Source organism: Castanea sativa, chromosome 6 (assembly GCF_040712315.1).
Source record: "Castanea sativa cultivar Marrone di Chiusa Pesio chromosome 6, ASM4071231v1".
In the NCBI taxonomy this organism is placed as follows: Eukaryota; Viridiplantae; Streptophyta; class Magnoliopsida; order Fagales; family Fagaceae; genus Castanea; species Castanea sativa.
In genome coordinates, this window is record NC_134018.1 from 20,493,114 (window position 1) to 20,518,584 (window position 25,471).

Genomic DNA, 25,471 nt, shown 5'->3' on the forward strand with positions numbered 1-25,471 from the left:
TGTTTTTGATAATGTAAATAATCAATCCCATATCCAAATATCAAGATCATAAGAGCTAACCTAAAATAAGGAGACTCCTTCCTTCATGTTAAACTATGAACTATACAAAGATACTAAAATTTAAAGTTTGAAGTTAAAAAGGAGATATAATACGATAGCTGGAGCTTAGTGATACGACTCATCACTGTTCAATTCTTGGATGATGCATGGGTGGATTGCAAAGGGTAGGATAATTGATGTGTGCATGGGTGAGGGATTGCAAGGGATAGGACAATTTGTGTGCATCAGTGCAAAGGATAAGACTACGTAGAAGTAGAAGATTAGGCTTTTGAAGTGATAGGCTCCTGAAGCGATTAAGTGATTAAAATTTTATCAAATAAATGATTCTTTTTTTTTTTTTTGAATGAATATACAATAACTGAAGACTATGGAGAGTAGGAAACCTTTAGAAACTTTTGGAATCCCCACAATACTTTTATGAGTTTTGCAAAATGCTAGGGAAGTGTATAGGCAACATGTTTGAATTTTTTTTCCATTTGGCCTTAAATTTTTAACAATTTCATTAGTGGTGATTTTGCAAAACAATGTGGAAAAATAGCATCTCAAGTTTTTAAAACTCGAGTTTCATGATAGAACTCGAGTCTTAAATGCTTGAGTTCCAGAGCTGGCAAACAAAAATTATTCACGTGGAATCCACGTGGAACTCGAGTTCCTTCATTAGCAAATACCATTCAACTTCATTTCTTCGTTCTGGGTTTCTTCTTCATCTTTGTTTTGTTCTTCTTCTACTGGGATTCATCTTCATTCTATTCTTAAGAAAAGGGAAATTAGAATTTACCGAGAGTAGAATAGCAAGCAGTGGTGGATTCGAGAACCAAAAACGCAATTCTAATGAAGAGAAATGGCAGCACGATCCCGAGCACTAGCGCCACTGGAAGCAAAGTCTGGCTCGGAATCCGACACCTCAACGCCATCGTCGCCTTTGCCGTCTCCGGCAATCCCTTCCTGGCGTCGGAGCTCGATATAGTCAGTCACTTTATCCCCTTTGTCGATATGTATAACTTCATCTTCTAGAACCTTCCTTCACTTCCCTTAACAACAATGATAAGATCTCCTCTAATTCCATGAATATGAGACTAATTTCCACAGAACTTCATTGTTAAGGTTGGGTTTTTTTTTTTTGGAGATGCTTTTCTTGTTCTGCTGGTTTTCTTCTACTGGTTTTCTCTTCTTTTTGTTCTGCTGGGTTTCTTCTCCTTCTTCGTTGTTCTTGTTGTGCTCTCTGTGGAACTCAAGTCTTACAGACTCGATTTCCAGGTTTTTCACTAAGAAAATCAAGTCTTAGAGACTCGATTTTGATTTGGCGAGATCTATGTGGCATTTTCCTGTCCAAGTCATCAAGTATAAAGCAAGTTTCGGAGACTCGAGTTTTGTATACAACTTGAGTTTCTAAAACTCGAGATGCTAGTTTGCTAAAACCTTTCAAACGTGTATTAACTTACTATTTTATCCTCCCTTACTATGCTAGTCCCCAAATATCCCCCAACATGTTTCCTATGACTCCAGTATTTAATATATTTTGATGCACTCGTTTATGCTGCAATTGATTAACTATCTAAGATGGTTTTGTAAATTAACCTTGAAAGAAACAATATTCATTGCAAAAAAGGTTCCTTTATACATAACCATCCACAACAAATCAGATGGAAGAAATTATATCCAATGCAAATAACTACTTAATACCAGTGGTTATCAACAGATGTTGAGAACACAATTAAACCTAGATTGCCTACATTATACAATACATTCTCCACAGGAGTTGGCAAATTAAAGGGGAACAAATAATGCATGAATTTTAATGATTTACCCTTTAATGAATTAATGCATATGATACATACTCCTTCACATTAATTTGGAATAGAAGCTTACATGCTGCCGCTTCTTTTTAGCATCCAAGGAGGCACTGGTCCACTTAGCAAGTTTCCAGTTAGAAACCTAAACAAATTCAATCTACAAGATTCAGAACAACTTATGTAGTTACACAGCACATTGATATGACTTGCCAGTGACACAAATTTTGAGCTCAGTGAAATGGCTAACTTGAAATATAAACACACACATGTACACATTCTCATGATTTTGGAATACATATGTTAACAGCGGTGAATTGGAGGAAAAAAAAAAAGGGTCCCCCACCTCTAGCCAATAGAAGTAGGACTGTTAATTGCGTCCACCATATGACAGAGGAACTCTGACTCAGAAGACAATAAAGAAGGGTCTACATTTTTTTATTTTATACATATATAGGTAGATGATAGTGGGAAAGGGGGAGGGAGGTTTGAACCATAGGCATGAGGCTCCATAAAGGATGCCATCACTACTGGACTATCACTTGAATCCCAAGAATGGTCTACATTTAACTTCAGTAATCATTTTATGGATGGCTAGATTTTACTCTATAGGCTTTTTGATAACTCTATCCTTAAAGCATATTGTTGGATTAGGCACACACTAGCCAACTTTAAGCCTAAAATTCATCTTGCATTTTACTTTAATGCAAAAAAGGTTATCATTACTTGATTCGTTTATCTTACTCGAGATGTTTTAAGGCCAAAATTTTGGATTTGTGCAATTAATCAAATTGATATAGTGGCTACTTGGTATGTTCAGAATGGAACAAAATCAAACATTTTCACACAATTTCTTAGACAGCTTCCTTTACTTCAGTGTAAGGAAATCTACATCTAAAGTCAAAATGCTTACATGAAATCCATCTTTTTTAGAAGACCATCATAGCTGCTTGGAACTCCTCCAGTTAGTTTGTTAAAACTGAGGTCTCTGCAAGAGAACTTATATAATCAAATTTCAGAGAAACTGAAAACTCTCACAAAAAGGGGAAAAAAATTCAAATCATTTACTTGAAAAATTGTATTATGCAAATAACATATTGAAGTTTGCAATAGAAAGAAACATAAGAAAAAATATAAATAAATAAAATAAAAAAGTATAAAAACTAAAAGACTATTTATTTAACATAACTATCTCCTAAACAAGTATTTATTGGAGACTTGTACTTGATTTGGTTATTATATAAATATATATAAAAAATTCTCTCTTTAAAATTTTTTTTTTCAAGCAAGCGAGGGGGGGGGGGGGGGGAATCCTACTGCAGACTTGAGCATGATTTGGATTTTAAATAAATGAGAACAAAAAATTCTTCTTCTTTTTTCTTTCAATGAAGCTGAAAATAAAAATGAACTTGATTTATGTGCAGTGGTAACTTTGAGCCAAAATGGCTATTCAAATTTCTCATTTTCCTGCTCATGCATATCACTTCACAAAATATGTACCAACAATAACTATTGAGTAAACATACTTGTATCAAGCATCTAATTCATTTGAGATGGAATGAGACACAACACATGCACATGACTTAGATAAACACACACAGAAAACCGTGAACTTGTGTTCCACATGGGCATTTAGATATCATTTGCTTACATGGTAATGCTCCAGGGGTACAATAAACTCAAAAGTTTTAAGATACAACTCTTTTTCTTTTTCCTTTTTCACTAAGTTAAAGAAAAATTTTATTTCCATTCTCAAGGATGTCACTTCTTTTGGGTTCCTGATATGATTTTACCATAGAAGCCTTTCTCTTCATTTTCATAACCTCTGACTGGTCAATCACAAGATTCACTTTTTCCTTATTCTCCTAAAACATTAGTACTCTTTTCTGAGAAGGAATAAAAAGGAAAAAGACATTTGGATTTATAGTCCATCAGCATATATATAGATGTCTTGTACTTATGCTAGCATATATTCATGCATATCCATGGTTGGTAGTTAAAACTTAAAACTGTCTGCAAGCATGCGTGCACACATGCCCACACGCATGTAAACTGCCTTTTGGATAATTGCTACCATCAGACAGCCAAAATGCAGAGTCAATAATTTGATTTGGCCTATCCTACATGACCCTTAAAATAGTAGGAAAAAAATGTACAGCAAACAAGAAAGTAAAAAAGAATTATATACTGACAAGGTTTTCAGGTTAGTCATATTCCCAAGGTATTCAGGTAGTTGCCCAGTAATATTGCAACTCCTTAGTATCCTGAAACAGAACCAAATATTTTATATTAAGTTGCAAAATAATAACAATAGTAAAATCATACTTTTAATTGAAGTATCTAACTCACAGAGTTTTCATCTTTTTCATATTATGAAGTGGCGGGAAATTTGCTTCAGGTCCTCTTAAGTCACTAATTCTCCTAGATATCGAAATTCGAATAGGAGTAAGAAGTATATTAAAAAAAAATACAGTTGCCTATAAAAAAAAATTAATAACTACAGAATTATAAAGCCACACTGACAAGTCACTTAAGTTTTTCAAAACAGAAATTTGGAAAGGAATCGGCCCGTTCAAACCACTTGCTTGAATCACCCTGTTGTTAAGAAATTTTGATTTAATAAGTAAATAATACATCATGTTCAATTCTTTTCTTAAAAAAAAAAAAAAAAAAAAACAGTCAAATTCTCACAGTTTATTGAGATTTGTCCAATTCTGAATAAAATCGGGTATCTTTCCAGAAAAATTATTGTCACCAATCCGACTGCATTATTGGGGGAGGAGCAATATGTGAATTTAGAAGGTAAAATAGACACATAAAATCTTCAAGATAGTTTAAAAAAAAATAAAAATAAAAAAGATCTTGAAACTTACAAGTCTTTCATTGTCGTTAGCCCTGCAAACGTTTCAGGTATCTCCCCAGTAAAATAGTTTGAAGTAAAGTGTCTATGACAATAACAATACCAATTTAGAAAAGCCAATAAGCTAAAAAAGATATGCATCAATACACTTATACAAGTAAAAAAAAAAATTTAATGTAAATCAATTTTGCTTGATCATAATGAAATTGTTACACCTTACTACAGGGAGGCAGGCCAACCAAAAGAAAAAAAAAAGAAGTATAATGCAATATTTTTTAAAAAGTAATAATGAAAATGAAGGGTCTTACAGCCTTTCTATGTTGATTAGTTTCCCAAGCTGTATAGGAAGACTTCCAGAAAGCATATTGAACTCAAGGACCCTGTTGATAACAAATTGGAATTCCTTTATAACAAAACATTGTGAAACGATGCAAGGAAAAATGCTAGCCACATTTGCACTACACCTTAAAATGACTAGTTTAGTATATACCTGAAATGGGGAGAAATTTTGTAAAACAATACTTTTTAAATATTATTTATTTACATTGGTACCATTTTGGAGTTACTTGAGAATCTAGCCTCTAATATAAAATCAACCTTTAGAGATACAATTTCAACTCTTAAAATCGTGTTTTGAAAACACGATTTCAGCTGACTTGACTGAATTTTAAGCGATTGTGTTTTTCCACACTTCAAAATTGGGTTTTGCTACATACCCAAATGATTTCAAAACGGTACCAATTTAAATCATTATTATCAAAATAATATTATTCGGAAAAATTTGCCCCGACATGGTATTTATCACACATCCACACTACCCTCACTCAACTAATTCAATATCAATAAGGGGGCATCATACATTGTATAGAAACAGAGTGAAATGGTGGGGGTGCGCAGTAAGAGTAAGAACTCACAAACTTTTGAGAGTGGAGATATTTCCAAGCTCTTTGGGAATGGAACCGGTCAACCGGTTTCCAAGAAGAGAACTGCAATACAGGAGAAGCCATGAGTAACAATATGAAAGTCACAAACAAAAATACACACACACACACACAGAGGGATAGAGAGAGAGAGAGAGAGAGAGAGAGAGTACATGTTGAGAAGCCTTGTGAAGGAGCCCCATTTTGGAGGGATTGTGCCGTTAAGGTAGTTACGGGTCAGGTCACTGTATAAGGAGACGCCATAAATTATAAATAAGAGATGAAAACCACAAAATCATAGACAGGTTAAGTATTTGCTATTGACTAGCACTTACATTTTTTCAAGATACGGCAAGTTCACCAGTTCTGGTGGCAGAGTGCCCGGGAGATTTTGTTCTTTCAGAAATCTGTATTTCCAGCAGTAGAAAAATGTGTTTTTCCTTTTAATTTTTATTTTTTCCTTAAAAAAATTTAATTTAAAATTCATACCAATTAAAGAAGACGCGGATAAATATGGTTAGTTTTAGGGCATGTTTTGTACACTATAATGATTATTACATGAGAATAAGAATATGTATTATAAGGAATATATTAAGTTGGAATGTAACAAGTATTACTATCTATTAGTTTGGTGACCATTTAAGAATAGAATCCTGAATATGCATCTACAATTTAGTAAAGTATAAAAAGAAGGTATAATTAAATCATTTTTAATTCAAATTCCTAAAATGTACTTATTTTAGGGTGTTCAAAATAGAGCTAATAATTAACAACAAGGAAAATTTATTTTCTTTCCTTTTAAAGATGTGGCAACTAATGGCTTTTTAAGAAATTTTAAAAAAAGTTATTGCATAAGGTGAAGGAATAGATATTCAGTACTTTTGATAAGGAATAGTTATTCCTCATTTTGAAGAATAGTTATTCATAAGTAATAACTAATTATTGTAATAAAAATATAACCAAACAACCGAATAGTTATGTCATAGGAATATCTATTACATTACAGTGTCTATTACAGTTTACCAAACATGCCCTTAGTCATACCGATACTCTTCTTTTTGGATAGGAAGTCATACCGATACATTGGTTCCTTTCTTTTTATTTGTTTTTTTTTTCTTTTTTTCTTTTTTTAAGTTAAAAAAAAAAGAAAAAGAAAAAAAAAAGGGTCATGTCAATATTACATATTTTAATTATGATACGGTCCATATAGGACCACTACCAATTTTTCCCTTTTCCTCTACTAACCAAACACTACTGTATACTTTAGTTATATTTTAAAAATAAATAAATAAATTTAAGTGGGCCATGTATAGTCTTTTCTCATCCATCATTTAATGAAAAGTTATCAAACATATTAGTCATTTATCATTCACAATAGTTATAAACAAGTCTTTTTTTATGAACTTAGCGCATAGTCTAACTAGATACTCGATAAATGTTTCTGACTATGCAGCATGGATGGAGGAGGTTCCCTATCCTTTACTTTCTGTAGCTCAAAATGATTTGACCAATTTGGCAAATCAGGTTCAATAAAATTTCAACGTGCTTTCTCAAAAAAAATAAAAAGTCTTTTTTAGTTCTTCACTATCTAACATAGATGTAAAAATGCTATTTTGAACAATTGTAGTTATAGACAAATAAGGATGAATGGATGGCTTTAATAATGTAAAGTTATAATTTGAACAATGGCTAATCATAGGTGGGACCAAAATGACCGAAAATCCCCAACCTAAAATCTCCAAAATGACCGAAACACCCCCAAAATTACAAATTGATCAAAATAACCTTGAACACCTCAAAATGACTAAATATCTTTAAAATCTTGAATGTGGCATAAATGCTCCTAAAATGACAAAAAATGACACCTTAGAAATGACCAAGATACCCCAGGAAAACTTCAAAGCAATCACAATATGACTTAAAACTTTGGGAATTGCTTCCAAATTTTTTTAAGTCATGCAAAAACATTTTCAAGTGTTCCTTTGAAGGTTTCAAGTGTTTTGTAATTATGCAACCAAAAGTGTAATTCGATGAATGAGTAGTTTGGATCTCACCTAAAATTAAAAGTTGATAGGAGTTTGTAGGCTAAAATGCAAATTGCACCGTCTAAGTTTGGTTGCAATTCATTTTAGTTTTCTAACTTTACTTCGCTCAATTGAATCCTCTAAATTTTAAATTTATTTAATTCAAGCCTTCTGTCAATTTTTTTTTTAAAAAATTGCCCTTAAAAAAAAAATTATTTTCACATGAAAAAATATATAAAATTAATATAAAGTTTTTATGTAAGAATTTATTTTCTATTTTTTTTTTCATCAGTTAATTGCATACTTAATGGCAATTTTGTTAAACTAAATTGGATAAAAGGCCTAAATTAAATATCTTTGAAACTTAGAGGACTCAATTGAACAAAAGTAAAGTTTGAGGACTGAAATAAATTTCAATAAAATTTAGAGGGTGCACTTTGTATTTTAGCCATATATAAAGAAGTTTAGTTGATAGTTTTTATTTTTATTTTTTTGTTATTGCACTCTTATTTTGGTTGTATGTACTTGTTAGTGTAATTTTAAATAATTTCATTTTGATTTTTGTACTTTTTAGGATGATTTTATATGTTAGGTATTAATATTTTAAAGTGGTGAATCAAAGTTGTAATTTAATATCATATGAAATATATATATATATATATATATATATATATATATATATATATAGAAAGTTTTTTGGTTTTTCATACAAGCCAATTGCCGGATTTGCGTTCCAGAACATTCTTATGAACATAGCCAAACACTAGAAAATAAACAGTTTTTCCCAAAAATGTTTTCTACTAAAAATCATTTTGAGTACTTGAAAATTTTTTGAGCTAGGATTTTTTCTCCTAGTGGGAGATCATACAAAAGAAGGTATGTTGGAATATGGTCAAATCCACTAAACTGTTGTGTGATTTGCCAATCAAGACAACCCACTTTTCAAGAATTGATGGAGTTTTTGCAATTGGTGACGATAAAAATATGAAGGTATAGGATGGAAGTGGGCAGCCTTACTGGTGGCTGTGATTGGTTGAGATTGTGGACCATATTTGCTAATTTCAAATATGACCAAGAAAACCATAAATAGTTTCGTGTCATTTTCCCTCGTCTCTATCTAAAACAAAATTGTATCTCATACCCATTTTCCCAAGTAAAGTGGTGTGTGTATGATTACAAAAAGAAGAGGGTTCAAACGATAGTCCGGTAGTAATAACATCCTTTGCCACCACCCATATCTATGATTCGATCTCCAGCTCCCCCACCCCCCCCCCCCCTAAAAAAAAGAGGAAGAAGAAGAAGAAGACATACCTTTTTTATTCTATTTCTCTCTCTAACTTAAAAGAGTATTTCCATTATTTAAAAAAACAATCTTCACATAGTTCGATCATACATCTCTCTCTCTCTCTCTCTCCAACCAGTCACCAACAAAACCATCACTCTTTTACTGTCTTACATGCCACATTTAAGGTAAATAAGTTTATTTTCTTTCTATGATTAATTAATAAGAATAATTCTATATTAATTTGATTTGAAATGAAAATTTGATACTATTAAATGATTCTATTAAGTAAAGTTATGATAGGCCAAGAGTTTTGTAACACAACTTGTTGGTACTACCAATGGCGATTGATGAATATGAAGTGGAAAGTAAAAATAATTAAATGATTCTATTCTTAAGTAAAGTTATCATTGGCTAAACCTTATAACTCAACTAGCTATCTTACCAACACTAATCAATGGTTGACCCAAGTGGTGAAATTGTGAGTTTTTTCATATACAAAGTTGCAAATTATGTCTCCACCCATAGTTGTTAGTATCGTATAATACTCACTCTGTGGTGTACACAAGATTTTGTATTGTAATGGAAGTGCTCATGGATCATATGATACATAGGTACATATCGTATGAATTGTATCGTATCAATAATTGTATCTATCGTACAATACATTGACATGTGAGTTTAAAATGAGTTTTTTTGTTAATTCCCCCTCTTCTCTTTCTCTTACAAAATTTGAGCTATATACTTGACACTTTATTTTCATATTTACAAATTTCTTTTTCTATGCTATGAATAATGTATTAAATTAAAAGTTTTATTATTATTGTAAGTGTAAGAAGCAAGAATGCCATGAAGAAATATAAAGAAAAAAAATTAGAATAAAAGAGCAAGAAAAGAGATAGTAAATGTTGATGATGATGATGAAGAAAATGTTAATGAATAAATAGTTTTGCAAGATGATGAGCATGATGATAACATTGAATTAGATGAAGTTGATTAGGCAAGATGATGAAAAGTAATTATTATTTTTACTCATATATAACATGCATTATTACTTTTGAGTTTAATCCATTTGAATATATATGTTATAAACATATGCTAATTTGATTAATTTAGTTAGTTTTCTTAAATATTATTACATAAGTGAATATTAAATTGGTTATTAGTTGGATATATTTCAATTTATAATAAACATAGATTTTATATGTAATATTATGTATATCTATAATTTTTTTTAGTAAGTGTTTGTGTATTTTACTATACATGATATGATGTAATATACTATACAAAAAATTAAAAATCGATTCAAAATATTAATTCAATTTTAACAAATATATACACATATTTTTGACAACTAGGTAGGCACATATATATATATATATATATATATATATATATATATTTTTTTTTTTTTTGTTGAGAAAAAGGCATATATAATTAAGTAGCACTATTCTATTTGTTTTGCCTTATAATAACTAGCTAAAAGCATTAGCATCTAGGAATGTAAAAAAAAAAATGTCTATTATGCATCCTCAAAACTTACTTTATATATTTTACCATCCTATTTTACAGTTCACCCAACATCATAGTTTCTATTTTTACCTACAATTCATTAAAATAATATAAACTATACCAACAAATAATATAAACAAATCAATTCTCTCCCATCTCTCTCTTCCCTCAATTCCTCTCTTCCTCTCTCACTCTATTAAAATATGTGTTTTTATTTTTACAATCCATTAATAGTAGGATTGTATATATACAACCTTAGAGCACTAGCATTGAGGGAATCCCCCCAGTTACTATTTTAGCAACCAACAAGGCAAAAAGAAGCTACATCTAGGGATAGGTTTTAAATTTTTTTTACCATTTGTGAATGGTTAGTTCTCATATATGAGAACCAATTGTAGCTTTGGATGTAAAATAAAATTATTTTATTCACAAATATCTCATCTTTCTCTCTCTTCATCATGTTTTATGCCTCTCCTCATCACTCACACTCTCTCTCTTCCTCTCACTTTTTGACTACTTTCTCTTCTTTCTTTTCTCCTCTCTTCCTCTCACAATGACACTTGCCTCTCTCTCTCTCTCTCTCTCTCTCAAGATTTTGGTTGGTTATTTTGGGTGGCTTCAGATCCGTTTGGGTGGGTGGGCTTTGAATCGGCCTTGGATGGGTAGTTGTAGATCGGCATTGGCAGTGGAGGGTTTTGAGTTGTGGGTTGCTGGTGACCGTGGGGTCGGTGTGGGCATGGGCTGTGGTGGGGGTGGGTTGTGGATGTATGGTTTTGGTTTTGGTGGGTCATGAGGTGGTGGAGTTCGATTTGTGTGGTGGTAGATTGCAGTGGTGGGTTTGGCGGTGGTGGTTATTGTGTTTTTTGTGGTTGGTGGTTGTGCATTGTGGTTTTGATTTGGTTTTTGTTTTTGTTTTTTTCTTATTATTTGGGTTTGGGGGTATGGATTTGACAGTGGTTATTGTTGATGTTGGTGGTGGTGGTGTTGTTGGATTTTAGGTGGTGGTGGGCTATGTCAGTGGTGGTTGTTGTATTGTGGTTTGGTTTAGTTTAGTTTAGTTTATTTTTATTATTTTTATTATTTTTTCTATGGGATTGATTTTTGGATGGATATTAATTGTGGATACTAATTGATTTTTGGTTGTGGTGGAGGCAGCTAATTTTGATCGTGGGTGTGGTGGTTGGTTATATTTGTGGTTGGGGTGTGGTGTTTGTGATTGTGGATGAAGAGAAAAAGAGACTATGAGGAAAGAGAGAGAGTACTTTTTCTTATTTTATTATATAGTTTATCTCTATATGTTAAGAGGATTCAAAAAGTTAGTTATTTTGTTATCAACTTACAAAAATATCCCTAATATAATTAACTTATTCTTATTCCTAAAAAATAAAAAATAAGGTTAAAACCGTAAATCAACAAAAATTAATAACAAAAAAGTGAAAAAATAAAAATTGTCCACAATCCCCACTTTCTCCTTAAAAAACCATCCCACCTTCTAAAAAAAACTACCCTGCGGTTTTCTATTAAAAAACACCTATCCCAAGTTCTGTAAAAAAATAAAACTACCCCACCTTCTTTTAAAAAAAAACCCCACCCACGGTTTCCTTAAAAAAAAAAAAAAAAAAACTGCCGCATATCACATAAAAATAATAATAAATAAATAAAAACTAAACATATTTCATTGTTATTTTGGTGTTATTTTTTAGAGTTAGTCTTATCTTTTGGCCATATTAGTAATTCTAAACTTGCAATTTTTGTGGAAAATTAAGTGTAAATCTCAAATTAAAATAAGTGAAAAATTACAATACTAATCCAACAATAAAAAAGCCTCATCGCACACGTGGAGCGTATGTGATGAGGCTAGTATTATTTTATTGGGTTGTATGTAAAAATAAAAAAACTGGGATGTATGGTAAGTTGTGAAATATGTTAGTAAACCAAATAAAATAGTGTTTAAAGATGTAAAATACACACACACACACACACACACACACACACACACACATATATATATATATATTTTTTTTTTTTTTGCATCCCTGGATGCTAGTGTTTTTAGGGCACATTTGGTAGATTGTAACAGTAATTACATAGGAATAAGAATAGGTATTACAATGAATAGAAGATGTTGTACTGCAATACTTATTACTATTCATTTGTTTGGTGACAACACAATAATATAACCTTGAAGACAATAGAATGAAAACATTTTAAATCAAACTTAAGATATATTTTAGGAAATATCTTACTCATATAATTATATATATATTTTTTAAAATTTGAAAGAGAGATTAGTTATTTTTTTATGATTTTTTATTTTCATAATTGTTATGTGTATATAGAAAGTTTGTTTATTTGAAAATATATTAATTTTAGAAATTAATACATTTACTAAGGAATATCTATTACAATATTTTTAGAGATAAATAATTTTTTTTAATTTTAAAAAATAACTATTCACAAAAAATAATTTTTTTTTTGATAAAAATATAATTAAATTACTAAATAATTAAATAATAAAAAAAATAATTATTACATTACACCACCATCGCATCGCATGTACCCTTATTGTTTACATATGCTTAAAAAAACTTACACCCTAATGCTGATGGTCAAAGACTCAAAGATACATTGCAAGGAGTAATTCTTAGATACTCTCGGGTACAAAGAATGGTATTTCTTTCTCTCACATTTATGGTAGGGTCCATTCATTAAATTCATGGTAAGATCCACTATGAATGTGAGAGGAAGAAATACCATTTCTCCATATTCCGAGAGCACCTAAGAATTTTACAGTTAATAGAGACACCAAACAACACGGTCGTACACCTTTAATTTATGAGAAATGAAGTCTTTGTCAAATGATGAATGACTTTCAGGGAGCAAAAGCACGACGCGTTAGAAAAAGAGAAATGGGACAGTGTGGTCCTTAATATTAATAGTGTGGTCCTTAATATTACTCCTCATATTTGAGGACAGGACAATCTTTTGTACAACTTTTAACTTGTGACTCAATTGACAATGGTCAATACCGACAGCGTCATCGTCATACTTTTCAATTATTGCGGAATAATAATTGCAGAAACGAAGACTAGTCTACCAATTCAATATCAGTTTTTTGACCTTTTTACCTCCGGAAGTAAAATTTTTAGGAGTGTTTGTTTTATGTATTTAAAAACTCATAATATGTATTTAAAAATGTGTGTAAAAATATGTGTGGATAAAAAAAAAAGTGTAAAATTACATATAATATTATTTAAAAATTAAAAATATGTGTTTGAGTGGTGTACTAAGCGGGACCTTAATGTTTCTTTCCTTTTGCTAAGCAATCTTTGCATAAATTGTGAAAGGATATAAAGTTTGTCCACATCGGTAAAAAAGATATTCAATATTGTTAAGTCGTCTAATATCGATAAGGTGTAATATTAAGAAGAGATTTATTACTTGTTCTGCGATATTAACTGCCACATACAATTTTGATGTTAGCGTGTGAATGTATTCATTTATCTCATTCTCTTTCCTTATATATATATATATATATATATATATATATATATATATATATATATATATATATATATATATATATATATATATGAGTGTATTCCTCAAATAAAAAATAATAATAAAGTTTGTCCACAGACCCCTCTTTTTTTAAGAAGACTTGATTGAAACTAATTACCATAACTCAATTCAATATATATATATATAATTTTTTTTTTCTGTTGGATGTAAATTTGACGAAGTCCAAACTCCTAATTGGAGTGGTGAAAAAGTATGTTACTCATGAATATCAGACTATTTTGTTGAATAAATCTTAGTGCAACAAAATCATTCGCAATTTATTTTACATCGGTTAAGATGGTACAAGGGTGGGCTCAATTGGAAGGGTGGAGGGTCATGGTCTCTCAAACTTTTCGAATTTTATTAAATTACTCCTAAAGTTTCTTAAATTTTTCAAAAAATATATGGTTGCCCCCCCAAACTTCTTAAATATTAAATTTTTAGCCCTAAATTTACCTAAAATTTTCAAAAGAAATATGATTAGTCCCCCAATTCTTCATATTTCTTGTATGATACTAATAAATTAGTTCAATTTTATATTTATTATTATTTTGCCCCCCATTTATACACACAGAAAAAAAAAGAGTAGAGTAGTAATAGTAACTATATAAAAATAAGGTTGGTACCCATCACATTGTCATTTCAACAAGTTTTTATTTTATTTTATATAAATTATGTTCTTAAAATTGTTGTATATTATTTTAGCTTTGCAACCTCTCTCTCTTCTTCTTCTCTTTTTTTTTTTTTTTTTTTTTTTTTTAGATATGAAGAACTTTGCAACTTATTAAGACAATAAGTTATAACTCATGTAACATCATTTTTACATGGTATTATTAATAACACTATTTTTATCTAATGTTATGAATTTTGTTCCGTTTCGGGTGGAATGGATGGAAAATTCCGTACTAATAAACAAACTAGAATGGTAAACCCCCCAACCCCCCTCCATTTCACCTTGGAGAAAATTCCAAGTCATCTTGGATCGTTTTGGGTGTTTTGGTAAATATCGGCCAAAATGCAAGATTTGATTGGCATAAAGTTTGGACTTAAAAAAAAAAAATTTCTTAAAACCCAAATAAATCTATACACAAAAAAAAGCTGACGATGAGACCATATTGCATGGCAAGTTGCTAATGAGGAAACTGAGAGTGAAAAATGAGGTACAAGTGTTGCCTGGTACAAGTACTGGCCTGGGCTGGGGATGAACATAAAGAAAAACAAAATATAAAATGAAAGAAATGATATAGATGAGAAGATATTTAACAATGTGAAGTGGATAAGTGGAAGGGTAAGGGACTTGGAAGATGTGTGTGGAGGAAAAAAAAAAAGATAAAATAGTGAAACAGGTAGGTGGGGAAAAAAATGTGTTAGAGATGGAGTTGGCTTGGGTAGCTTGCTAGCTGAAATATTAAAACCACCGCCGAGTCTTATTTCAGTTGTTTCATTGTTGCATAAGCTTAATTAGTACTTTAATTAAAATAATAATAATTTGAATGAATTGATTAGGCCAATTTTAAAATAATAATTTTTATAAATGTATTAAAAATAATAACTTTTATGATTTTTTTTTCTATAGTAATAAGATATGAAATATTATATATATATATATATATATATATATTTATATTGCTCAAAACGATATGTCAAAATAGATTATTACCGAAATAAAATGCTTAATTGTTAAAATCACATTTATTTATTTATTTTGGATGAGGTTAAAAATCACATTTTTATATGCACAGTTCTATTTTTTGACAAAATAAATTCATCCGACCACGCGTGCAACTCTAATGATTTGGCAGTAACACAGTACTTCAATGGTTTGGCAGATAAATGTTTGGTGCAAGTACGTATGAGAGAGAGAGAGAGAGAGCATACATGGTGACAACATGGCAGCCGGTGGTATTGGGGATACTGCAATTGCAGTTAACAGCATCAGTTGTCGTATTTCTGACCCATCCAGATTGTGGAGCGCATGGATCTACATTGAAATTCCAGTCCGTCTTCCCCAAAGTCTTTGCTATGACATGTAAAGCATGTTCTGTGAAGCGTTATCACCACCAAAAAAGAAAAAGAAAACATATAAGTAAGGTTAAAAAGAAAATCAACTAAATCAATATTTTCCACCAAATTTTAGTTCCATTACATCCACATGGAAACAAAGATTTTAAAGAAAATAAAAGTAAAGGAAAAAAAAAAGAAAAAAGAACTTAAGCTTCATATACACAGCTGTGTGAGAGAGAGAGAGTGAGAACATACTTTCATCATCTACCAATACAGTGGCTCCAAAAACAAAACTTGTGAAGCAAAAGGTGACAGCTGAAGCAAGGAGAAGTCGAATGAAAGACATCTTGAATTCTTTGGATAAACAAACCTAACTTTTGAAGGCAAAAATATACGGTGTCCAAAATGGTGTAAAATTGTTATATATGCTAGAGAGAGATCATGGGAGATAAAAGTAGTAAGACAATAAAGATGAGATTCATGAGAATATATATATATAAAATTATTTTTTTCTTCTTCAAAAGAGGGTGTGCAACGGGAGACCTTTAAGACACTTGGAGGTCAACTATTAAGTCAAGCTATTCCCACCTGATTGAGAGGACGTTCGGATTGCGCGTTGTGCGTCAACATCCACGCCTGGTTTTTTTTTTTTTTTTTTAAGCGCGTCTGTCACTGTTCATTAACCATGAACAGTAATTTTAGACCAATGAACAGTGATTTTAGGCATGAACAGTATTTTTTACCCATGTAAAAATTATTTTGCTACAATATTTTCAGTTTTCAGCAATAAGTTCTATCCAAACAGACCCTGATTCAATAATTGCAATATTGCAAATTATGATGAAAATAATAAATTCTATTGAAAAATTTGAAATTGTAAAGTAACAAATTCGCATTTAACCTAAAATATTTCTTGTTTAATTTTTCAAATTCATCTAACGGTATTCATGGCTACTCAAAGCTATTTCATGCTAACTTTTAAGTTCAACCTTGTCTCCCTTTGTAAATTAGTGACTGAAAGACATTTTGTTTATAAGTGCCGAAGTTTGAAAAATTGTGTAATAAATTATAAGTAATAAAGTATAAGGGTCTTATCTTATATATAGGTAGATAATGTGTGATGTACAAATAACCTGTAACTATAGATCTAAGTCCATTGGAATTATATTCTAATAATATTTAAACAATAGGCGTTGGGAACAAGCTTTAAAGCCTCCGCCTCTTTCCAAATAAGCCAACATCAAACACAGCGGTGTAATTTGCTAGCCTAAGAATAATTTAGATTTTGCACTTGCCAACCAAACTGAGACAACAATTGCGGGTTATCCAATGATCCCTCCAACAAAGATTCTCTCTTTAGCTTGCTTTAGGGCTTCATTGGACCTACACTTGATATTAGCTAAAAGGCTGAGAAAAGGTGTGGCTTCCCTAGACCCAATATCCCCCAATTAAATGTGTAGATAATAACATAAATGCACAGACTCACACTGCCACTCATAAAGGGGTCTTCAATAATAATACAAAGAAACATAAGCCAATATTGTCCAAATTATATAATCACATACGGGAACAAAACTGTAAGATAGACATTCGAATAACAAGTATTATATCGGTAGTACATGTTCTAAGTATAACCGAAGTCTGAACTTACAGCTGCATCTGATAACTACACAGGAGGAATTAATATGACTTTATTATGGGAGCAATGTATCCAAACTTGGGACATCACAAGCTAAAAGAAAAGGAACAAGCACTAGAAACAGCTTATTTATTCCAGTAAAGGCGTTTTTTATTCTTCAGTCATTACTTACATCCTCTAAAAGAATTTCTCTACGCTGGTAGTCTAAGGTAAATTTGAGAACAACACCTATAATTTTATTTATTTATTTGTTTTGTTTTTTGTCTTTTTTTTTTCCTCACCATTCTTGAAGATTATGATAGTCGGGATGCTTCCAAGTTTAGAAGTTCTAATCCCATAACTTGTTGCAATTGAAGGGCTCTCATCTGCATTAACTTTGGATTAAAATCTTCTATAGTTTCTGGGATATTCTACCATGTAAATTTTTTTAAATACTCACCATCCATTTAAAATAAAAGGCTAAGATTATGCCATGTCATGAATCCACTGGCAAAAACATTAAAAATAATTGTAATATTTCTCATAAAAAGTTCAAATCATTTATGGTAAAACCCAAATATTCCCCCTTCTTCCTCTTTCACTTTCAATCTTCAACGATAGGATCCATTATCAATGGCCAACTCCAAACACCGGTCGTCAAGTCAAATGCGTCTCCACCTCTACCATTTTCTTTCTAAAAGAAAATGAAAGCAGATTTGCACTAATTTGTAACTCTTCACATATTTTTTTATTTCAATTTTTCCTTCATTATTACCAATAAGAAGCGAATTAGAGATTCAACTCAAATCTCTACCTACTGTACCTTTGCTATTGCGCAGTGGCATTAACACGTGCCAAGTGACTCACCAAGTGGTCCTCGTTTGAATAACATGTGGAGGACCATTTTAATAAGTTTTTAAATGAAATGCCCACTGAAACAAGTTTATTCAAATTTTTTTTTTCAATATCGTCTTGTAAGTTAACATTGGATATTCATATATTAGATAATGGCAGTTTCAGTTTTGATGGTCAAGTTGTCCGTGTGATTAATTATGGTAAATTTAGATTTTGTTTTGGAGTTAGCTTGATTGGAGTTGATGGTGTTTGGGCTAGCGTTTGATTAGAGATGGCAACCAGCAATGGATTTGTTTTGGTGGCCTGAGTTTTCCATTGATTCTCACGGGAGATTGATAGGAAGGGAGAAGGAGAGGGGCAAATTTGGCCCTTTGGCGTTAATGGGTAAAGGCCCATTCTACTACACTCAAGCCTGTGGATTGATGGGTTAGGGAGTTAGGACTAGCCTATTATCCCAATGGGATTATACCACAGGCTAGCTTGTGCATAAGCCAGACATTCGCAATGCTCAAACGAGACAAAAAGTGCTACAGTAGACTAGGTGTCTTAGTGGATACAACAGATAATACCACGATAGAATAACTGATACAACAGATATAATAAGTAAAATACTACAGCAGAACAAAGTTTACAACAATAATAGAAGATACTACAGTGGAACAATTGACACAGCAAAAGTAATAAAAGTTGCTACAGTAGAACAACTGATATAGCTAGCAAATATAATAAAAGATGCTACAGTAGAACAACTGATATAGTTAGCAAATATAATAAAAGATGCTACAACAGAACAACTGATACAACAAATATGGTAAAAGGTACCAAGGTAGAATAGCCAACAACGTAAGAGACTACAACAAAACAAATATCAATAAAAATGCTAAATAAGTTAAATGAAACCACGGCAGGAAAATGGCAATGACTCTAGGAAAATGAGATGACATGAGTTCACTGTCCCAGTCCTGGGTCAAGTCTACCAACAAGGAAGTCCAAGAAGGGATCTGAACCCTAACACGGACAACCTTGTTATAGGCTTCTGCCATCAAAGTAGTTCATTATGGAGAAAGGGCCTAAATGGTTATGGGTTATGACTTATAGAGTTCAAATGAATGTGCTTGTCAAGAGGAGGGAAAAGATGATCTATTGATGCATGCCCCTATTTTTGTTGTGTTTTCTCTCTTCCTTTTTTTCTTGCCCGACCACTATCTCTGCTCATAGTGTGCTTGCTGCACCACTCCCAATTCTAGGATAAAACTCTACTTTGTTTTATTTCTCCCCTCACCTTTCCTGCCTTACTTGAATGGATAAGGGCTTGAGCTCGTCTTCTACCTACCTTGATGACATGCATAAGGTGGTTCCAGCCCTTTGCTTACCTCTTTTCAATGAAATGCCTTCCCAGCTAGACATTTTCCCTAAAAGAAGTCTTGGCAAGAACCCTAAACTAGACCACTTTTCCCCCACTACCAAACCATGATAGGCCAAAAATGTATTGACCCCTTGTGATGAATTAACCAAGTGAATTAATTAGGTTCAATTACATGCAATGAGCATGCTAGCACAAACAAATCACCAAATAACTAAATATGCAACGAAAATTAAATGACATGGTGATTTGTTTACGAATGGGGAAAACCTACATGTCAAAAATCCCACCGGGTGATTTTAAGATTACCACTCCCAAGAATCCACTATTATCAAAACAAGCGGTTACAAGTAAAGAAATTCTAGTACCTTATACCAACCTACAGTTGAACTCTTACCTCAACACCCAATTGGACTTGTTCTGTAGTGACAATCTCTCCTTGTATTGCACAGCTTCCAGTACGTGACTAACCAAAAGATGAGCGGATCTCAGTACACGACTTTATCACCAACTTTAAGAAGGATGTTGGCTACAAAGTTCTTCTGTTCATCAACCGATGAAGATCACGAAATTGCTTGGTCACAAAACCCTACGATATACAAACATAGCAACTTCTTCAAGAACTAGGGCAAACTAGGTTTCCAGTCACACTTGTGGAATTATGTTCTTATGTAATTGTGCTCTTGATTGTGCTACCTGATATGACCCTTAAAATAATCCTTATATATGTTTAGGGTTGTGAGAAAAGAAAGCCCAAACACATACTCACGAATTGGATGAAAAACAGCTTTGAAAAACTGAGTTTCATTAAACCTCGACAGATAGCCATCTATCGAGCTAGCTGTTGAGCCACGGGCTTAAGCAGCTTTTAAACCTTGATAGATATTACCTGTCGAGTTTTAAAATCCAGCACTTTCTTACTTGATTCTTGGACAAACTCACATGGCTTTAACACTTGAACTTGAAACCTTGTTTCTTGAAGTATTAAACACATCCTAGATCTACCCAATTACAAGTAAAATGCATTTTGTCAAAGGATTAGCCAATACATAAAGTGTTGACATATATTCCTAACATCCAATCACATATATCCTAACAAACCACACCCTCTGAGTCCCTTAACCGAGGGCTTGCCTTTCCTGTATTGGCTGGGTACAAGAGGGTGGTGTTGTGGCCCTTGTGTGTGCGTTCCACTACCCTCTTCATTTGTCTTCTTTCACTCCCATGCCATTTCTGCTGTTCTTTCCATGTCTCATTCTGCTGTTCTTGCCATGTCTCATTCTGCTGTTCTTGCCATGTCTCATTCTGCTGTGTGTCTCTTGTATTCGTGCTTATCCTCCACAGCATGGAGGATGTGGACTCTTCGACTTGTACTATTTCCTCTTTCCCCATGGGCTTGGACATTGGCTTGGCAGAAGTCCCTGCCCATGTAGTCTGTTGGGCTTTTGCTCTTGTTACTTCTCCTCTTGCTATGCCCATGGGCCTACTAGTTGTCATTCCTACCATGTTGGCCCATTAGACTTTTTACCTCTTTTCTTGGGCTTCCAATGCTCATCTACTTTACCTTTACCTCTTGTTGTGCCTATGGCTCTACTAGCTGCCATTCATACCATGTTGTCCTATTAAGCTTTTTACCTCTTTTCTTGGGTTTCCATAGCCCATTTACTTTACTTTTACCTCTTGTTGTGCCCATGGGCCTGCTAGCTATCATTCTTGCCATGTTGGCCCATTGAGCTTTTTACCTTTTTTCTTGAGCTTCTAGGGCCGATTTACTTTACTTTTACCTTGTAAATACCGTATTTTGTCCGCGTTCGATTTGCATGTTGGACCCCAACAATTTCAAAAATATTAACTTTCCTTCATGGGGCCACAGAAACACCTAGATTGATGTGGCATAATCTGTTTGGGCGTTAGAGCACTCAAAGTGCCATTTTAGGTCAAATTGACCAAAATGCCCTAGTCAACCTTGGGTTGACCGAAAGTCAAAACTGGTCAAAATCATCCCAAAAACACATTTTTGATGTTTCTACATCAAACCCGAGCTACTCAGTAATTTTCGTTAACTTTGACCAAGTTTGATTCGAGGTTAACTCTCGGGAGCCCTAGAAACCCTAATTTTGATCTGACAGTCAAAATGGGTTAAGACTAGCGTCACTATAAAGATTATTGAATTCCTTTTCTGATGACTATTCATGGATCAAAATTAGAGTTAAAACAGTTGAGATATCCTGAAAACTGTGCAAAGCATATCAGCTCACTTCCCGAGGTCATAACTTTTGATCTGATTATCAAAATTTCATTTTCTTTAGTGTTCTAGAAACTAGGCATATAGATCTTTCCAGGGACACCAAGATCAGCTTAATCGAAGTTTGGAAAGGCCTTCAAATATGCATCCAAAACTAAACTAGGGAAGAAGCCAGGATTGTTGATGTTAGTGTTGGACCCAACGACCACTAAAGGTGCGCCGAAAGCCGAAGGGTCACTTTTTTGCTGTAAATACCCCCAAACCCCCCTCAAATGAAAAAAAAAAAAAACAATTCTCGGCATGTTGGAGCACTTTTTTAGGCAAATCCTCTCTCTTTTCCTCTCTAAATTTTCTCCTAAACACATCAAAAAACCTTTGATTTCTCTCTTCTCTCAACAATCAAGAGGTAGTGTTCTTACACTATTTTTCCTCTCCTTAGTCTTAGGACCTTGGATTTGAGGTTTTAAGGGTGTAGATGTAGCTTTTTAGCTACAATCTACACCCTTTGCTTTATATGGCTTCATAACATGCTTTATTACTTTCTTTAGTATATCTCTTGCTTTATCTTGCTTCCTAGCATGTTTTATAGCTTTTTTAGCATGTCTCCTTGCTTTCTATCATTTTTTATGACTTTGATGATGTTGGCCCCGCCTTCTTAGGCTAGGATATGTCTAAATACTGTGTTTGTGCTTAGATCCATGTGCCTAGGTGCTTTTTGCCCATGCTTATGCTTAGATCTACATGTTTATGTGCTCCTTACCAAGTTTATGTTTCTAGATCTACATGTTGGTTGCTATGCAATGTACTTTTATAGCCTTTTTGTCTCTTGATATATCTCTTTCTTGCGTTTTGGCCCTTTAGGTAGGGTGTAGATCTAGATCTGGTGGTCTAGGCCTACATCTACACACCTAGGCCCATATCAAAGGGTTTGGATCAGTTCATTTATGCATGTGTATGCTTGCTTCCTTCTATACTTTATATCCATGTTTGCTTGTCTAGATCTAGGCTTTGCCATGCTTTTTTCCCTCCGTGGGCTTGCGCTTGTCGGTTTTTGGGGCCACTTGCTTGTGTGGTTGCATTCGTCTTTCTTATGGCTTGTTTGGACGTGACGGCTTGTGAGAAACATCTCTGTGATGTTGATGTGCTTGATACATACCTTTCTACGCCTCGTGCGATGATGTTATGATTGCCTTGCTTGCTTTGTGCCACCCATTTGGCTTTCTTTGCTTCTTTGCTTCTTTGCATGCTTGCCTACATGTTCATGCATGGGTCCTTGCTTGCTTGTGTCATCAAGCCTAATTCCTACTATCTCGTGCGGGTTCACACTCGTTTTTAATACACGAGTCCCCAAGTCCCTTATAGGAATTGTGTTTGATGACACGTGTGTCATCCATACTCTAAACCAATGGAACTATGGACACCCAATCCAAACCTACATTTATCCTCCTAGGACACTTCCTTTGTTTGATAATGTGCTTGTTTACCTCCTGTGGGCGCAATGCACAGTGTTTAGAAAGTACGCCTCGGCCAAGTGATTTAGGGCAGAGAAACAAAGGAGTCATCATCTAGTTTTATGGTCTAGAAACTTTGAATATAGTGTCCTTACGTGGAATGACCGATCTTTCTTCTAGAGTATGGGTTCGAAGTTTAGGTATGGAGATGGGAAGGTGTTAAACACCCAACCCAACCCAACCCAACCCAACCCATGGGCTGGCTTCCAGTTATTTTGTCTTACGTCTTAATCTCATTAATGGAATGTTCAACATTGTATCCTACACACACACACACACACACACACACACTAATATGCATCTTACAATCAACATGGCATTAAACATCCCATAACCCTAACATACATCTATCATGCATCTCATATCATCACAAATCCTAACATACATCTATCACGGCATCTCATCATATCATATAACCCTAGCATACATCTATCATGGCATCATATCAAACCCAGCATACATCTGCCACACATATCATTAAATTACATCCAAGGCAGGAACATGTATATCTAAAGGCAGAAACATAGGCATTAAACAAAGCATATTATCATTCAAAGCATGGTATATAGACTTGCATATACATGTTCATCAAAGGAAGATAAAGCTCTTATAACAAACAAATGCATTTTCATGTGAATGCATGACTTACCTTACTGCATCTTAGCACCTATGCATCTATGAATGGACATGTGAATGCATGCTCATGGTATCAAAGCAAGAAATACAAGGAAAATCCTAATCTAGCATGTTAAAGGTAAACAAGTGGTTAAATAGAGGAAAAAATACTAAAAAACATACAAGAATGTCAAAATAGAGGCATATTATGTAAAAGAAAAGAAGAAACAAAAGCTGAAAACTCAGATTAGGGTTTTTGGGCACAAGTATGCATGTGCATACACAGGCCTGCGTACGTAGGCCAATTGTATGCGTACGCATACTTTGAGCCTACGTACGCATGCAGAAAGCATGCGCACACAGACACACCTTGAAGAACCCTAACCCACAAACCAAGAACACAAACAAAGCAAAACTTTAAAATGACAAATCTAGTAATCTAACATGCTTTTAAACACAAAAACTGCTAAACCCTAGACTAAACAAACATATCTAAACACTAGGGGTGTGCAAAAATCGATAAACCGAAAAAACAGGCCGAAACCGGCCGAACTGAGTTCAATTTTTCGGTTCGGTTTTGGTACGGTTCGATTTCGGTTTGAATTTCTTGAAATTGAAATATTTCGGTTTCGATGCTGGATTTTTTCACCCTAAAACCGATTGAATTGACCGAGATATATAAATATATAAATAAATAAATAAATAAATACATACATACATACATACATACATACATACATACATACATACATACATACATACATACATACATACATACATACATATATATATGTAAGTTTAAAACATATTAGAGTGAGTAGCTTAGTGGAATGTCGCGTGCGAGTCAGCCACTTGTTCACTAGTTCGAGCCTTCGCCTCTCCATTTTAAGATTTAAATTTTAAACCCTAGCATCTTATATATAAACTTATATCCAGCTGCCCCTCAAAAGTTATAACCTTAGCTACCCTTCACTCAATTTTCTCTCCCTCTCACAAACACACGCTCCTCAGTCCCTCACCCAAATTTCTCTCCCTTTCACAAACGCATACCCTACATCTTTTTCTTTTTTTATATCCACATACATCTTATTTTTCTGATTTCTTCCAGCATCGATTTAGTCTCTTTGTTTCTTGCTATGGTATGTCTTCTTCTTGATTTTGTTTCTCTCATCCCAAATCACCAATGCTTGTATTGGGATTCCATGGATTTTGTGTCATCCCGTGATGTTTGTTTTAAAGAAACTTTGCAGC

The 25,471-nt window shown here is 33.2% G+C and overlaps 1 protein-coding gene across 2 annotated transcripts in view; it reads right to left on the reverse strand.

Moving 5' to 3' along the window:
• The window catches only part of LOC142640776 (putative leucine-rich repeat receptor-like serine/threonine-protein kinase At3g14840), a 28,127-nt gene extending 11,664 nt beyond the window's left edge, over positions 1-16,463 (reverse strand). The window contains exons 1-13 of one of the 2 annotated variants that reach the window (XM_075815034.1): positions 16,269-16,463; positions 15,888-16,050; positions 5,966-6,037; positions 5,804-5,875; positions 5,625-5,696; positions 5,019-5,090; positions 4,724-4,795; positions 4,542-4,613; positions 4,374-4,445; positions 4,200-4,271; positions 4,043-4,114; positions 2,764-2,838; positions 1,930-1,995 (exon numbers count right to left, since the gene is read on the reverse strand). In XM_075815034.1, coding sequence (XP_075671149.1) covers positions 1,930-1,995; positions 2,764-2,838; positions 4,043-4,114; positions 4,200-4,271; positions 4,374-4,445; positions 4,542-4,613; positions 4,724-4,795; positions 5,019-5,090; positions 5,625-5,696; positions 5,804-5,875; positions 5,966-6,037; positions 15,888-16,050; positions 16,269-16,359 — 1,043 coding nt within the window. In that variant the 5' untranslated portion in view covers positions 16,360-16,463. Of the gene's footprint in view, positions 1-1,929; positions 2,011-2,763; positions 2,839-4,042; positions 4,115-4,199; positions 4,272-4,373; positions 4,446-4,541; positions 4,614-4,723; positions 4,796-5,018; positions 5,091-5,624; positions 5,697-5,803; positions 5,876-5,965; positions 6,038-15,887; positions 16,051-16,268 lie in introns of both variants that reach the window. The other variant, XM_075815033.1, reaches the window with a different exon arrangement.
• Positions 16,464-25,471: the final 9,008 nt, after the last annotated feature.